This window comes from Pezoporus wallicus, unplaced genomic scaffold, assembly GCF_028554395.1.
Source record: "Pezoporus wallicus isolate ANWC-B61680 ecotype Strahan unplaced genomic scaffold, APGP_CSIRO_Pwel_v1 contig_3017, whole genome shotgun sequence".
NCBI lineage: Eukaryota > Metazoa > Chordata > Aves > Psittaciformes > Psittacidae > Pezoporus > Pezoporus wallicus.
Window position 1 is genome coordinate 1,508,911 of NW_026638957.1, and position 18,030 is coordinate 1,526,940.

An 18,030-nucleotide genomic window follows, 5' to 3' on the forward strand; every position below is an offset into this window, starting at 1 on the left:
TTCACAGTATATAGCACCTTTATTTATCCCTGAGAGCTCTGACATCCCTAGAGATCAGCATCATCTTTGCAAGAATGTCTTCACACAACTTTTCTTACTAAAAAAAGAGCTCAAATCTTGCATAACAATCTATCTTCATCCCCACAGGAACAGAAGCACATCTGGAAAAAAGGACATGCTTATAGTGGAATTTTACTCTTTTGACAAATAAATCCACACCTGACTGACTCACACTCTGACTGGATTTGGACAGTGGATGTTCTTAAAATGTCCAACACTTCATGGAGCATTCAGCAAAACTACACGTAAAAAAGCATCCCTTTACAAGGCTCAGAACAAAGTGCTAAAAGCTGGATTTTCTTTTAAAAGTTAACTGAAAATCTAAACAATGGGTTTAAAATTGATTTTGTTACAGGATGTTTGAACGTTTATATTCATTTGGTATCTTTGTAAGAGAAACTGCTCATTTTCACTACTCACTTGGAGCCATATGTTTACATACAAAAGCAATCCTCCTCTTTCAGTAGGAAAACTTACATAAAGTCAAGTCTGTTAAGATCAAGTCTGTTAATGCAAACACGGGCTACTGACGGACAGAACTGAAGGCTGAAGTGGAGGAGGTAGCAGTGCTATGCTTAAAAAATACAAATCAAGACCGTGACTACCAGATTAAAGAGCAACTGCCTCTAAATGTGAACACAACTTCTTTCATCAGAACAGAAAAGAAAGCCAGAAGACACACGTTTCCTCACCCACCTCAGATAATCCCGTAAATTTAGGATTAAATCCCTTGTTTTAACTGCTCCTTTTAATGTCTCACAGCTTATGTTCTGTCCCAGTAACTGCTGAACTGCTAAAAATTATTGCTTGAAGTTGTGGTTGTGTATAATTTCATTGAAAGCTGCACGTAGCAGGCTATGAAGATCAGTCCAAAGTTTAGTAGTGGAAATGGTATGAGCTACTTTTTAGAGCATACCTTCCTATTCAAAAATATTTCTGAAGATATAAGTGAACTGTGGCAAAAACTAGCAAGGTTTTTAAAACACAGCATGATGCAAATAGCTAAGAATGTTTGTTTCTTTCAATACTTTGATAACACAGAGATATTAGATTGGTTTGTTTTCAAGCTTTCTATAGAAAAGAATGTCTTCAGTAACTGCTTTCCTCTGAACTTCCAGTTTTACATTTGGCACTTTATAGGCATTTTATAGTTATAAAAAGAACGTTTTTTTTTTCCCCATCTGAAATATTCTATATTACTTTTAGTAAGAATAGAACAATTCGGACTGCCTGAAAGCAGACCAAATGCACAGGATTAACCAGAATAACAGTGTACTTTAAACTAATATGTCCTATATAGAATGACCTATTAGCACAATGTCATTTGGACCATGTGTTTTCCTTTGTGGAAGTAGCTTATTACAGAGGAAACTGAGGCAACTTATTTACAATTCTTAATTAATGTTTTGTGAGACAATTATTATCTTGAAGGGGGTTTAATTATTCCTAATAGTTTCCAAGCCCTCTCTATAGCTCAAAAAAAAAAGTAATTTCACCTATAATAAAAATGACTTTCAGTCTCATTTTATTTTGCTAAGGAGGTATCAAGGGAAATGGACACTTTTAAACACGTGTGCAGACTGGTCTACCACAGGGTTGTTTTAAAAATAAACCAGGTATCTACAAACCAATATTTAATTTTTGAACGGGAATTTTCAACTCAGCATCTCAAAACACTTGAGAAGGCAGGTAAAAACCACACTGACCCCATCTGAAAACCACAGACAGAGGACTATTTAGGGATACCATCATTGAACCAGACCACGCAACAAAACGGAAACCACCAGAGGTACAATTCTCTTTAGGTCCATGCCACAGCCATTGACTCAGCCACCTACACAGCTACTAAAATACCCACATCTCCAGTCTCGCCTCTAAGAGCTCTTACATTCTGCAAGTGTTCTCAAACGGCTTCTATGGATATTTTTCATTGCAACACTGCACAGCACTAGCAAAATCTGTTCTAGTACTGACAAAATAACGTGGAGGATTCTGCAGAAACTTCCAGTGCTTTAAAGGCTTTCTTGTCTGAGAACATAAACATTTTTACTGGTCACCTTTGCACTGTGTAAACCAGCAATCATTGCTGCCACACCTCCTCCATTATGTTTCATATGATCATTTCCACTTCACCACTGTGCACCTTCTTACTCCAGTTTTGATCCTCTCACTTCATCAACTTAAAAGGCTCTTCCTAAAATTACAGGTTAGTAATGGCATATTACCGCAAGAAACAATAATGCGTTATTATAATTTCTATGTTTAACTACATAAATAACAAGAGAAAAAAAGTGCTTAAAACATTTGCATCCACTTTGATTTCAGCCAGTAAAATCAAACTGTCCTCTAAATATATGAATAATACTGAATATGTACTTTATCTCATCCACTTGTTTCCAACAACCTTGTAGATAATTACAATATTTTCCCCATTTGTTGCAGGTAAACATGCCTCCGCTCAAATGAAAGTTATTAACAGTTATCATCATCTTTCATTTGTCAGTTCTATTACACGGAGCTACAAGTAACTACCAACAGCCCTCCCTAATACTTTCTTTCTGGTTTTTTAAAAGTTAGTTCAAAGATTGTCAGTCTTCACTGAAAATATTATTCTGCTTAAAAAGTTTTGGGTTGTGGTGTTTTGGGTTTTTTTAATTAAAAAAGGCTGAACATAAAAATAACTGCCCTTAAAGCAAAAGCTTGAAATATCCAAGAGCTTCTAATTTTTCTGAGTAAGCCAGAGGAAACCAAAAGTTCATTTGAAAAAATATAGTTGTATTGTTCTAAATATAAAATTGAAAGCAGAATGAAACTACGTAAGACCTTGACATTCCCAAGGAGCAGGCTTCTCACCCCATGTGCACTTTCAGAGTTTAGCTTTCAAACAGTTAACAATTATATTTTAAAAAATAACATTAGTAAAATTGTGCCATGTACTTCCATTCCCTAATATACTTATTTTGACCAGAGTAACACCACTCTAAAGAATATACGCAAGTACTACAGAGCAGTACAAGTAAAATCATTCCCTAATATAACTGCAGCTGAACATGGGAATTTAGTCCAGTGAAGATCCTACTTTGCAGGGACTGTTACTCTGACTTGCATTAAACAGTCACATACCAACCCTAAAAGGTAACTGTGTGATTCCTCATAGGAAGAAAACACCAGTGAGAGCAGGTCTGCCTGGACAACTGTAGTGGTCTTTCTGTAAACTCTTGCAGTGTTCCTTAGGAAGTGGCAGGGACTATATAAGTCTAGAACTTTTGAGAAACTGAATGAGAACTCCATAGACAAAAGTGTACTGTGAAAGAGTCTGCACCATCATCATTCTCTGCTGCCTCAACATGTCCAGCACTCGTGGGATGTCCAGCATCTGGAGGAAGAGAACAAACCGTTAAAAAGTGACTGGTGAGTAAGGAGACTGTCTTGCACTTTGTCAGCAGGAGGTTCAGAGAAGTACCAGTGATCTAAGGGCAGAATCAGTTTGTCTAATGTCAACTCCAACAATTCATTGCCTGTGCATGCATTACACCATGCCTACTTCCTCATCTATGAAATATGCATAATGTTAAACTTGCCCATGTCATGGGGTAGGACTCTTCACAAATCTAATGGTTGCAAAAGTCTGTCACAGTGTTAGGGCAGGGATGCATAACAAAACAGTTTGTTGAGTCTCAGCTAGCATATTACATTATTAATAAACACTTTACAGCTATTCACTTCCACTAAAAGCTGACAGGACCAGGTTTTATTCTGTTAATCTACTGCTTTGTCCTCTGCTGAGATTGATACTGCAAATACACTACACTTAGGATCAAAATATTTAATAACAAGCAGAGAGACTGGCTACAAAGCATATTTTGAATATTATCCATTAAAACTAAGGCATGAAGTAAAAGTGGTAAAGTCAGGGTGAAATCCTGAAATATGCTTAGTAGCCTAGGGCATACCTTGTTCTATTCAGTGACTCAATATCTTATCAAGTCAATAATCCAAATGAGCATTCAGTATCCAGTGTATAAGTGGGCAACTCTAGAAGATTATTAGCTTCTGCTGAATTGCTAAGAGCTCTTTCAACCACAGTTGTAAGGGCTTTTCTGAAGGCCACATCTTGGGAAAGTTCAGATGAACAGCCATTAAACATTTATTAGGTGGGTTATTTATTCATCCATTACCTAACATTACTTGAAGCATGAGAAAGAAAAAGAGATCACCTCATTGTGTTCCAGGCAAGCAATCATGATCTCTGACAGTATGACCACTCCTGTTCGTCCTACACCTGCACTGCAATGTACCAATACAGGAGGACTGGCATTTTTAGGATCCGCAGTGCTGTTTGTATGGCGCCGCACTGACTGTATCTCTTCCAAGTATGCTATTAAATTCAACAAGATGAGAATAAAATAATTAGGAGATGAAGCCCCATGAGCCATGCTATTAAACTGTATGACCATCAGAAAAGTAGTAATTTAATAAATGACATCCCACAGAAAAATAACACCCTGTATAAATCACAAGTTATATCCCAAGCAAAGCAATACAGATCTCTAAAGACCATCTAACATTCATAAGGCTTTCTTTGCCTTTTTCCCCTATTCCCCACCAAAGCTGGCTCATAGCCATCTTGCTACTGCTGGAACATACTCAAATGTGTAGTATGTGATGCAATTATGTTTTAATGTATCTGAACCTTTAGTAAATTATATATATGGCTTTAGACATAAACAGTCACTTTAACAAACTGCCAGGTATATTCCTACTAAAAATATAATTCAGTATCTCTTGCTGGTGAGAAGAAACCTTTTTCAGAAGAATGCTTGGCATCACTGATCAAAGCTAATTCACATATAGCAAAATAGTTACAAAAATAAAACCAAAAAAAAAGCCCAAACACCCCAACAACCCCAAACCAAAGCTATTAAATACAACTTACAGAGAAATCCCTTTAAATCCTCTGGACAGCCATGCTCTGGCCAGTCAGTATACTGCAGATGCCAAACTGTTCTTTCCTGTCCTGTGAGAAGATGTTTAATCTTCAAACCCGTAGTTGCATAGCAGCCTGAGTCAGTACGGAATCGTGTGGTAATCTTAAATCTTCCATAGGTTACAGTGTTGTGTCTTGAACCAAGACGTGGCCAGTATCTGAAGCTTTTTTCTCGCCCACTTTCCTTAAAAGTAAAATAGTTGCTTAATAAGAAACGTAAGAACACTCGTACAGCTAATACTCCTATAAGAACTGTTTCTCTCCTCTATTATGTACTACTACAGCGTTATGGTTTCTCAATGAGTAAACCAACTTTCCTGCAGAAAGAGTTTGCAAATTTACATCTTTCTGCCAAGGACATGGCAAATGGGTCACTAGAAATTCGTCTTTGATTGGTCTTCCTGTTGGAGCAAAGATCCCCTTCCACTAACAGATCGTAACAAAAACACTGCAGACTTTCTGGGAGAAACCTGACTCAGTTTGTACTCACTTCCTCTGCTGTCACCATAGCTATGATGGCAATCCCTTGTTCCCAGATCATCTGCCAGAAATCCTGACATGTATTCTGCAAAGGACCTTGTGTAGCAATGTAATCCCACTCTGTGCCTCCAACAGAGACCTGTAAAAGAAAGACATTAGCTTAGTAATTACCAAAAATCCCTTTCTCTGATTCTTAAGTCAGCCATATCAAGATGCACAAACTGAAAAACGACAGCAACACTGCAGCAGTAGGAGCCCATTGTTATATCTACCTCCCATTCTTTAGCTGCATCTTGTCACATTAGATGCAGAAGAGACACAATGTTTAAAATTGTATAGGCACATAGCTAAATAAATGCATTTTACATCACAAGCATACTGTTAAGTGAGTTAATAAAATTGTATTTCTTTTTTGCAACCTTAAGGTATTCTAGTGAAGTGGGATTTTGAGAAGCTTTCATACACTGGTGCTGTAAATGCCATTTCATGCACTAAAGAGTCAGAATTAGCTTACTCCTCAAAAAACATTATCTTGTTTGAGAAGGATCAGAAGAGTTACTCAACATTTGTGAATTAGTTGAAGTATAGAAACTATGGTATCATGTCAGTTGGATTAAAAAAAGACAGCAACACAACTGCAACTGCTGCTTTGATAATCTCTTTTCAGATAAAACATGAAGCCAACTGTATTTGTAGTTGTGCTTCAAGTAGGTAAATGCATTGAAAAATGAACAAAATGCTTTGATCATTCTTGAGGTCACCCTGCAACTTCACTTTTAAATAGCTAAAGCTGGGGAAAGGAGGCAACTGAAGATAATGAAAAAGCAGATTTCCCCTTGGCTCCATCTGTTCCTCTAACCATTCAAAAAGGCTTAAGCTGGGAGCTGGCATACTGCCTGTTGTGGATCAAGTCAAAGAGTACAGAAAAAGAAGAAATAATTATTGGTACTGCAGTTCAAAAATATAACAATCATTGTAAAGGACCCCAGCTTGTTATAAAGCTATCTGCCTTCTTAACTCTGCAAAGAATGGATATGCCTTCTGTTAGCAGCAACCCAGAGAGAAAAGAGACAGCAGATCAATACAGAAGTGAAATGCACAAGACCTCTCCAATAATTAGCCCTCTGTTATTCTAGGTAATGAGGAAAAATAGGTTGCGCCTTTCCCCAAAGAAACCTCTGCAGAAGAGGGGAAAGAGAGAGATGGAGGGATTTTCATTCATCTGACCGAACCAAAATTGATAGCCAAATCCATTTTTAGTTACCACATGAACCGGAAAATGTTTCTTCAACAGTATTTCTCTCACCTTGATATGAGATGCATTGATGTAACCCGTGTTATTTTCTTTGGTTGGGACTAGCTCTACTCTGGTATCATCATAAGGAAGCACGTCGTGGAACCGATTTCTTTCAGCATTTTCAGGGAGCCGAGCTATCGAGCACTCACCATCTGTAAGTCTTTTTTTCTGAATGCGCTCATACTCCGTAAACACCATCCCCTGCTCTAACCGTTGTTCCAGAACTTTACACTGAAAGACAGACACAAATAACCATATAAAGTCACATCCCAAGGCAAGTCTATTTTAACAGAGAATTCATGAAGTATAAAACATATGTGTTTTCCTCTCTTACACATATTTTCAGTGCTTTTCCAGCTATTAATGTTTTCACAAACATACCAGAATAAATTAGAAGCAAACCTAACCAGCAGGAATTTTGTTCAAGTGCAAACCAAGAAGCCTGTTATCCTGTTATATTTCGTTAGGTCACAAACACTGTGGATACCACTGGTGAAAGAAAGATTACTTCACAGTTTCTATAAAGACAACCCAGCTGGGCAAAAAGTATTTGGCCAAACCAGATAGCTATGCTATACTACAGACCACCTCAAATACCTTTGAACAAGAAATACTCGTTAATCCTCTGGCTCAAGATAGCGTGTTAGATTACATGATTTGAAAAGGTCTCCTTTAAATTTGTAATCAAAAAAAATATTGTCAGCTTTGTCATTTGGATGGAGAAAAACTCTACAAATATTACTCTAAAAACACTTGTCAATGAGCTGGTAATTCACTACCAATATTCCACATTTTCTTAAGCTGAAGATAATAAACTCTGCATATAGTCGCAAAGCCTTCTTAGAACCTCTTGCTGTGGCTGAGATATAAACCCCAGAATTTTTTACTAGTATGACTCCATTTCATTTAATAAGCTGCTCCCTCCCTTTCCCCCACTCACCCAATTTATTCTTTTGAAACCAAGTTCTTTCTGAATCATAAGACACATCTGGAATTTCAGCATCTCTTTGCCAACAGTAATTAGAGGAATAATATGTAAGATTACAGCCAGAAAATTTCATCTATGTCACATATCTCCAGCCTCTCACAGCAACTGCTCTGTGGTATCAGGTCAGAAAAGTTGTATCAAGTAACTGTAAAGCCAAATGTTGCAGAGGAAGGTGTAAAACCTCAATCATACACAATTTGCACATCAATACATCAATTATACAAACTCCTTTATGATCTTTAAGTGAAATTCCCTCACTTAAACTGATAACAGTATGAAGCTGAGCAATGAAACAGGCAGTGAATCAAATTTAAAGTCATCTTCTAAAATATCTGCAGTTTGGACTTTGTGTCATATGCCTACTTTGCATTGCCTCTTCTCAACTGTTTTAGGAACTACTCCCATTTCATGGTAGTTACTCCACTTTACTGCCTGATGAGACTGTAGTGTCATGTCTTCTTCATAACCTGACTTTATGGATTATTCTTTTACCTCAACACTTTGGGCAGAGCTAGCTGAATGATAACATGGCTGAATTCAATAAAAGTCAATCCAGGAAGAGATGATGGCTGTAAGTAAGAAGTAACCAACTCAGGTACTAAATGTAGAACTGTATCTCAATAACATAACGTTAATTTTTGCCCTTTAGCATATTTTAAGAAGTATATATATAGTTCAAAAAAAATTTCAACTATGTTGAAATGGAACAGTTGAATCTTCCTCCCATGGATCTCACTCCAAGACTTCAAACTCCAAGACTGAATTTCCACTGTGTGACTTGCAAATAATTTTCTTGGCCTGTTCCTTAAAACTGCAGCTGGCAAGACTTGGCCTGTTCTTTTAGTTGGACTTGATGATCTTAAAGGTCTCTTCCAACCTAGTTGATTTTATGATTCTATGATTCAGGTTCTAACCTCTGTCCAGTGACTGATAACAAACTGAGCAAGAGGGGGTCTGCAGCTGAGGGTGCCGACCTATGCTCAGAACCACATTCTAAAGAGACCACTGGTCGCAGAACATACAATAATCACTGCAGAACTTGATGCATCTAATTGCACCCTGGTCAGATATGTGATGAAAGCACTGTTCTACATAGCCCTCCACAGGCTGGATATTGACTCAATTTCACTTTCCTGCACCTATTTAATGGTATATGAGGCAGGATGAAGTATATTTAGTGACCTTTTTTTTACCCTGGCGCAAGCAGATGAAGTATTTCTCAAAGAATGATCCTCAAATTAATCAGAACCTAATGTCCTCTCAGTGGTGTGAGATCTTTTACTGAATGTAAAATTTCTGCACACTACACAAGTTCCATCTGTATCTTCAGGGATCCACCCAAGGAAAACAGATAAATACAATCCACACAAGCAGTACCCTGTGGGTGCAATTTAACTATAAAATTTATTGTAAAAATGTTATGAATAATAATAATTTCAGCTAAATCCAATCTCACACTCCAAATTTTAATTTTCAGTCTGGAAAAACCTCAAAATTAAGGGAGAAAACAGAAAGACTTGGCACCAAAATGTATCAGTAGATATAATTTACTTCCCATATGTTCGAACAGTGAATTATAATCTCAGTCACTGTCATCTTAAAGAAAAATCAAGAGTTACACGCAATATGTCCAGCATTCACTTACCAATCAGTAGTCTCATTCTTTTGTTTGTCTCAGTATTTGAGTTGCTTTGAGTTTGAAGCATTTTAAAGTCAACACAAAGTACCACTCACATGCATTTCACTTTTTAAAATCATTAGTATAAAAGAGAAATCAAGCATTAAAGAACTTCAACATACCCGTTCATCATTTGTTGCTCTTGTTGATTCTTCCTTCCCCTCATCTGGCAGAGGCATTCTAGTCAAAGCTAGTCCATTTAGGGCAGCTAGCTTTAGAGGCCCTATTTTTTTTGCATCATTTTTGTTCTTTTTCATACCCTGTAAAATAAAAGCTAAAACTTGTAAATATTCTTAAATATCTGATGAAGTCATAAAGCAGAAACCAAATTAGTTCAAGTAAGCAAAGGATACTTCTTTGACCCCTTCTGCAAACAGCTCTCACTTTTTTTTTTTTTCTCTAAGCATTGCAGTAAGAGATTAGGGTGGTGGGACTACATTCCTCCAGGGACACAGCACAAGTCTGGTTTCATTCCACACAGGTTAATTGACCTCCATGAGAATGACAAATATTAATGCCCACAAAGCTCACAACCAAGGGTGTGAGGTGACAACCCTGTGTAATTAACATTCTTGGACAGAACTGAAATTGCTTTCCAACCCCAAAAAATGCATAAAAAATATTTTTTACTATTCCTTACTATTCAGTTTGCAGGCACTTTTCTTCTCTACAAGCAGGCATAACAATGAACATATAGCTTTAAGATATTTGGATATAGTTAAATGGTTGACTAAGCTTGCAGCAAACTGCACATACAGAACATGAACACAGAACTGCAGACAGATCTGAGCCCTGAATCAGGCCATGAATCTAAATTATTGAAGTTAACATTCATTTTTTGAGAAAAATACCAAAGGGGGATTTTTATGAAAGAAAAAAATTATTCTTAAAAAGTGTAAGAGAACTTAGCAGTTGATAAGTTTGGTTATTAAAAATACACTGAAAATGTGAGTGAATGTGCTGCTTGAATGAGAATCAATGAGTTCAAAACCTAAATGGTAGTGAGGAATAGGAAGACAAAGCTAAGAGCATGAGACCACATTTAAAAGTGAAAAAAAAACATGACAGAGTTCATTGACAAGCAAAATGTATAAACATTGGTAGGGGGCAACTTTGTTACCAGGATATTCATCTTAATATTGAATACAGAAAGGTAATATTCTGTGTTATGCAATGAAACTCTTAAATGTTATTGAACATTTTATTGAACATTTCCAGCTAAAAAGTTTTAACGTAATTTCAAAGGTTGACCTGAACATTTACATAGGTATTAGAAGGAAAAGGCAGGGTATGATTTATATAAACACACTCGTGTCTGAAAATGTGTCTTTTGAAGAATAAAATACTAAGTGACTATCTAAATGGGAACACAAGGAGAAAGATATCACCTTTTCCACCTGTATCTATGTACCAAAGAGTAGGAAGGAGATTTAGATAAATACACACAATTATAAAATTAATTGAATCTGATAGGGGTACATTTCAAAGTATGCAGCTCCATGTACAGGAAGTCTGACAGACAGAATATAGTGACAGCAGGAACTATCTAAATACATAGCTTTTGAATAATTAGTTTTGCAGCATCAGCTGTAGCAGTTACTACAGCAGTAGAAGTTATATGATAGGTCCACTGCAGTCCAATTTGTGCAGAAAACTACTTGACACTAACTCAGGCAGGCAAAGTTAGCAATCAGTTCTAAAAAGTGAAATAATAACAACAGTGGTCTTCCTCCGTTAGCACCTGGTATGTGTCACAGACTACATAAAACTGAACAGAAGTTGAAAACAAAACGAGTGGTAAGGAGTGCCAGTGAAGTTGTACAGTCCCACACAGATTTTGATGTTTCTATGAGGTGAGAATTACAGGGAAGGTGAAACTTGCAGTTGTTTACTATTATGGCTTCAAAAGACTGGAGTTGGAAAGAGACATAGTAAGCAAGATCCTACCTTTAGTGGGATAAAAAACAGCTTGAAGAGAAGCAAATGGGAAAAGATGTGAAAAAGGAAGCAATGGAGGAAAGAAGAGAATGCAAGGAAAGAATTTACTGCCTAATGTGTCAGGTCCCTCTTTTAGGTCAGAAGAAGAAAGCAAACAAATTAAAAAATGTAAACATTCAGTTACATCCAATTTTTCAGTGAGAGGAAGATTAGAAAGCTGGTAGTGGAATGAAAAGAATTACTTTTGTTCCAGATAAGGAATGGTATGGCAGAATTTGCGATCTATGAACTGATTTTAAACTAGCCAGGTTAGGTGTATCAGATGGACAGAAGCTGCACAGCTGGATTTGGGGGCAGGGGAAATATAAAACAACTCATACATGGCTAGGCAAAGTTAATCATGGAAAAGCAGGAACATAAAGGTTAAGTTAGCTTTTAATCCACATTTTAAAAGCATCTCAGGTTGATTAAAAAAATGCCAATCCTTAAACAAACCTGGACAAACTCCTGCTACAGAACAACATGAAACAAGAGGAATTGTATCCACTTACACCTAGTGGAGGAAGGCCTTCCACAATATTCTTCTTCCCAGACAAAAGATCAGACACAGGTCTCTTCTTTAATGAATCTTTCCTTACTCTGTATCTCCCTGATGTTGTAAGATCAGATTCTGACATAGACGGAGTAAGCAGTCCTTCCCCTCTTCTCTGTACCTGATTTTCTACTAGTAAATGAAAGGGGCTTATATCTTTCACTCTCTTTTCTGTCTCTGTAACATGTAATTTAGGCTCAAGAATATGCAAAGGGCCAGCAGACGAAGCAACAGAGCTATAAGGGTAGCTGAGTACTGAATCACGAGAATAACCACGCATAACAGATGAAAGCTGAGTTTCATCTTCAGGGAGGGGAGAAAGGCTTGTACTAGCCTTGTTTTCTTCTTCAAATTCTTCTTCTTCCTCACTACTGTGAATCAGCATAGTGGCATCTGAAAGGGTTTTCTTATGATCACAGTTTACACCCTCTTCTTGCTTACTTTCTTTTGGCTTTGTTCTCTCCATCAGAATGTTGGGCTGTGACCCTTCTGAAATAATTCTTGGAGGAGCCACATCTGCTGCAGAAGCTGACATGGTCCTCTCTTTAATTCTTATTCCTTCAAAGCTGGGAGTCAAGCCTGCTATTTCAATACTGTTCCTTTTCTGCAGCTGAGTATGGCGTGCCAATGTTAGAGGTTCACTGACTTCCTGAAGAGAATGTGCCACAGGCAGGCTGTCTTCCTGAAACGTCTGGACAGAATGGTGCACTCGCCTTGTGATAAGATCTGGATTACTGCTGCTAATGTAGATATGTCGTGAAAGGTCTGGAGTACTATTTGCAGGTCTTGGGTACGGGTATGGGGGAGGTGGTCGATAGACTTGGGTCTTCATTATATTTGGTGCTGGATAGTCCTGAGCGTGGAGCTGCACATTTGTCAACTCAGGCACACTGACTGCCCCAACAACTGGGCGCTTCTCAGCAGGATAGGGATAGGGCGATTGACTGTGAAAACTGTAGTTCAGGTTAAATGGATAATGGTTAGACTGTGGTGAAGCAAAGTGAGCATGTTCTCGTATTTCAGGTTGACTGTAAACTAAGGCATCAGGCCTGCTGTAAGCATATGAATTGCTGATGTTAAGATTTCTCATTGAATGACTCTGCCTATCTGTGTGCACCATTCCCCTGTTGAGCTGTCTCATCACAGTTTCATAGTCTGGTGTGGGACGATAAGAGGGTGGTATTAGTGCGCTATGTCTATGAGATGGTACATAATCGGTTCTGAGGACATCGCTTCCAGTAATGCTTGGGTTAGAGGACATGGGGGATGGCTGCAAGTAATGTTGTGGATTGTTCAAGGAGTTCGTGCTGTGTGCACTATAGACACTACCATTGCGGATCCGACCAGTGTAGTCATGAGGGGCTCTATCCAAGCTAGTCTGAGAGTGACAGTAGTATCCATTCTGATTGCTCACAAAGAGGTTATCTGAAAGTAAAGTTTAAGAACAATATGTCCAAGACATCAAACAAAGATATCTTTCAATTAAGATATAGCTAACTAATGTTTCAATTTTCAAAATTTCAGTTATTCTTAGCTATGTATTGAAATGGAAAGGAAAAAAAAACCCAACCCCAAACCAAAACAATCCCAGCTTTTCGCTGTGGATAATGAAGGTTATACCACAATAACCTATTATGTTCATTTAGATGATGCAAATTCCTACTGGAAAACACCATCTCAGTGTAAGAATGGCTTTCTTCTGCTTATGATAGGTTTGCTGAGTTTCAGACCAAGCTAAACAAAATCCGTATCAATCTTAAACCACTTTACCTGAAAGAAAGAACATCTACAGCAGGGTGTGTACTTGTCTCATGAGATCAGTTAAACAGCAGGAAACCACAGTCTATATGTAGTTGCTGTATATGCTTCATAGCTAACTTTGCTCACATCCCATAGGAGAGGATATAGAGGAGCAGCAGCTGAGGGAACTGTGGTGTTTAATCTGGAGAAAAGGAGGCTGAGAGACCTTATTGCTCTCTAAAACTACCTGAATGGAGGTTGTAGTGAGATGGGTGTTTGTCTCTTCTCCCAAGTAACAAGCAATAGGACAAGAGGAAATGGTCTCAAGTTGCATCAGGGGAGGTTTAGACTGGACATCAGGAAAAATTTCTTAATTGAAAGGGCTGTCAAGCATTTGAACAGGCTGCCCAGGGAAGTGGTGGAGTCACAATCCCTGGAGGTGTTTAAAAGATATGTAGACATGGTGCTTAGGGACATGCTTAAGATTTGGCAGTCTCAGGTTAATGGCTGGACTCAGTGATTTAAGGATCTTTTCCAACCTAAATGCTTCTATGATTCTATGACTGTATTTCACATTAGCCTAAATGCCTCTATGCACTTCAGTGAGTGCTGTAGTATAAGCATGTCCCATGTTCACCCTATGACTTTATTCAGCTCTAGCTAAAGTAGCTGTAAGTGCAAATTACAGCCTTTGTCAACTTATGTACTGTAGCCTTGGATTTAATGAACTTACCTTGGGATGATGCATATGGTTCAGTATAATGACCATTGTAATGAAGCTGAGTTGGTGGAGGCATCATATAAGGCTGAGGCTTGGGCTAAGAAAGCAAGCATCTTATTGTTAGTTAAAACCTCATGATTTATTTTAAAAATGTCTTGAAGATTTTTTTATATGTAATGCATAATATTATATATACATATATAATATGTAATGTATAATACACACACAAACACACAAAACCTTCATCTTAAACCATTTCTCTAAATCTGCAGAGGTGATTTTCCTGTGAGGTCATACAAGAAACAATAAAAAAAAGGAATCAAAACCAAAACGACACACCACCAACCCAAGACTTTATCTTGCCATCTGACATCTAGGAGAGTCTACCAGATACAGAGCAATCAAAATAAAACCAGAAGTGTTTAAAATTTTTTTCACAGCAATTACTGTAATTCCATAATTTGGATATTACATAGCAGCTTTTTCTACAAGTCATAAACAGTTCCTCACATACTATACTCATCTTTTTCACTGTTCATTTTGTTCCACTGAAGGAAAGTATTGCCTGATTCAGAGTCAAATGAAATTCATGAAAATGCAAAAATAAAACTATTTGCTGTCCTTACCATAGACATCCTGGATGAAGACCGCCTTCTAACAGGATTCACTGTAACAGCCTGGGTTTGTCTACAGAAGGAGTTTTATGGTGAGAATTTTTTCTTAACAACAACAAGACCTATTTCAACCCTTGAAAAGTGATCTCAAGTTCAGTTTAAAATCACTCTACATTTCTTGGAGTCAGGCCGCGAGTTAAATAGCTCTCCCCAGCTGTCTCAAATGGAAAGAGCTCTGTGGATAAACCACCATCACAAACAGTATGGGCAGAATCACAAAGCCAGGATGAAAAATACGTAAGTTATTTCTTTGCCTATTTTCTATGAAGCATAAAAAGGAGATGTTCCTGAAGCACTGCAGGAGGGCAGAAAAAGAGCAGAGTAACTAGGGACTACTTCCAAATTTGAACCCCATGTATAATCTTACACCGTTACCTGTTCTACACAACTAGACATGGAATTGTTTACAGAATGTAACATTTTAGATGTTACAAGAACTGGAAAATGTGACTATACTGCACAAGCATTTGCATGTTCTAACATTCAAGCTAACAGCAATAAATTTTCATAAATTGTTGGATTGCCTCCAGGATATAAGGTCTAGAAACCTTAAGCTTCTTTTTTCCCATTTTATGCTGCACTTCTATTCCGCCTCTTGTAGCAAGACATAGGTCAAGAGATGGAGATGGCACAATAATACAAATGCAGGAACAGCCAGATTTCAGAAAGAAAGATGATTTTTCAGCTCACCCTTTGGGAAGTGAAGGACGAGAAAGGATTGGAAAGCGTGGAAAGGAAAGAATGAGGGAAGATTTCTGAGAGCCCTCCTCAGATGGAGAGTCCAGGGAGTCTCTAAAGACAAGGTATGTACACATAAAGAGAAAACAAAACAAACCAAACAACAAAACCTGAACTTAATACAGGCATGCATAAGACAGTTTTTAGCAACAGGACCAGATGACAGGGAATTTTAGACTGAAGATAATCAGAAAAGATTTTTTGAGGACTTGACATAGTAAAACCATGTTGTGATGAAAGGGTTAAAACAAGTAATCCTAGAAACTGACATTCAATACAGAATCACATAACTAACATTATTTGGATAGCAATGCAGAAGTCCCACAAATGCACTACTTCTACTAAGATTTCTTATCCCTCTCAAAAGGCAGGCAGGTTTACAAGCTTAGAGGTATGAGGTCCACACTGTTCCAAATTCGTTTGCTCTTCTAATGTAAATCAGCATTGAATGCACTAAAGAGTTACTGTAGTACAAAATATTCCATCATCTTTCCACTGGCCTGAGGAAAATTTGGACCAACCCCTCATAGGTATCTCCTCCCATACAATCCTGAACCCCATGAACATTTGTGAATCATGCTTTTTTAATGACAGACTATTCACTGGGTCTAATTCTCTGGTCTTTGACTGAAATAACTGAACTGAAGGAAAGCTGTACCAGTGGAGTACCTAAAATTCCAGTCCTTGATTTACAAGCTGGAGATCAGCCCATTTAAATTTAATTTGATGAATTGTATTAAATTTACTTTGCACTGGTGCTACTTGAGCTATACGGATTCCATGGATATCCAAAGGACACCATACCTCTCAGCTGTCAATCCAGCACATTTCAGGAGTGCTTCACATACACTTCCCGCCCTTCTAAAGGCCTCTAGAGTGCCCTTTCAGAGCAGTTCACCCAAACCCAGGCCAAAATCCCACAAACATTCTAGTAAGAGTAGCCCCTGAAGCAACTAAAACCTGTCCAGCAGCACGGGCCAAACACTGTTACTTTTGTCAAGATTTCAGTGTTTAATAACGTCCTCTGTATAAAGCAGAACACATTTGAGAAACTGGTAGGAAGTATTTTGTCAAAAAAGATTAAAGAAAAAAAACCCCAACTTGTTAATTTCTACCATCTGAAAAGGACAGTAAAGACATCACAGAGGTTATAGAAGATTTCACTTCCTTATGGAAGCTTCAAGGGCACCGAGAGTTCTGGTAATGTATTCTACTTACAGGCTGCATTTATTTAGTCTGTAAAATTTGTGTCTAGCCACACACATCCTCCACACATATTTTGCTGTTTCCATATCTTCCTGCCAAAAAAACAAAACCAAAATTTGCATATTAAGCCAAATATGCATACCCTTTACCTGCTTTCAGAAAAGCCACTGAAATTTTTCAAATTAAATTATCATTGACTAATTTAATTTTAATATAATTTCATTACTGTCACCAGGTTCTCCCTAAGCTGTTCTTTGTGTATATGAACACTCATTCTAGCCTGTATTATTAGATTTATGAAAGTTGAATGTAGAAGCCTTTTGTTGAAGACACTCATCAGCTATAAAACTAACATTGTATGTTTACAGTATATGTCTATCATGCCATAAGATTGTCAACAGCTGTCTTTCTGACAAAGGCAACTTGCAGATGCTACACAGAATTACTTCTGCAAGGAACGATGTGGCCCATTCCAGCAAAGTTCTAAGATGTTTATCCTTCAATGCCACTAGTTTAAAAGTCAGAAAAACATGCTAGGAATTTTTCTAGAATGGATGAAAATGTTTATGACCATCTGAACCAAACTTGCCAATGTACTAAATATCAAAGGACAGATTTTTAATGCCTTCCTGCAGAAAGCTAGCCAGAGAAAGAATTATTACTTTGGACTTACTCATACAGTTCAAAGTTGCTAAATATAGAAAAAGAAGGTTTTGTCCTTTGAGTTAAATTAGCAGTCTTAATTTGTTTTTATTTACTGATGCCTTAGTGCAAAAAACAGAAGTAAAAATCTACTCACAGTTTGGAACTGGATTGTCTCTTCTTTGTTTGCCAGCTCTAATGCGAAAAAGGATTTGTTGTGGGACATGTTGGCAATATCATGCCACCTGCAAACAAAGGAGATGATAGAAGAACATGACTCTCAAGCTCT

General features: G+C 37.6%; 1 protein-coding gene across 3 annotated transcripts in view; it reads right to left on the minus strand.

Annotated features, from left to right (window-relative positions):
- Positions 1-18,030, minus strand: part of PTPN21 (protein tyrosine phosphatase non-receptor type 21) — a 43,572-nt gene continuing 25,542 nt past the window's right edge. For 2 of the 3 annotated variants that reach the window (XM_057413388.1, XM_057413389.1), the window contains exons 9-20: positions 17,899-17,986; positions 17,112-17,191; positions 15,846-15,947; positions 15,108-15,168; positions 14,494-14,578; positions 11,980-13,445; positions 9,613-9,750; positions 6,834-7,055; positions 5,538-5,666; positions 4,997-5,231; positions 4,278-4,438; positions 1-3,436 (exon numbers count right to left, since the gene is read on the minus strand). In XM_057413388.1, the coding sequence (XP_057269371.1) occupies positions 3,308-3,436; positions 4,278-4,438; positions 4,997-5,231; positions 5,538-5,666; positions 6,834-7,055; positions 9,613-9,750; positions 11,980-13,445; positions 14,494-14,578; positions 15,108-15,168; positions 15,846-15,947; positions 17,112-17,191; positions 17,899-17,986 (2,896 nt within the window). In that variant the 3' untranslated portion in view covers positions 1-3,307. The remainder of the gene's footprint in view (positions 3,437-4,277; positions 4,439-4,996; positions 5,232-5,537; positions 5,667-6,833; positions 7,056-9,612; positions 9,751-11,979; positions 13,446-14,493; positions 14,579-15,107; positions 15,169-15,845; positions 15,948-17,111; positions 17,192-17,898; positions 17,987-18,030) is intronic. The other variant, XM_057413390.1, reaches the window with a different exon arrangement.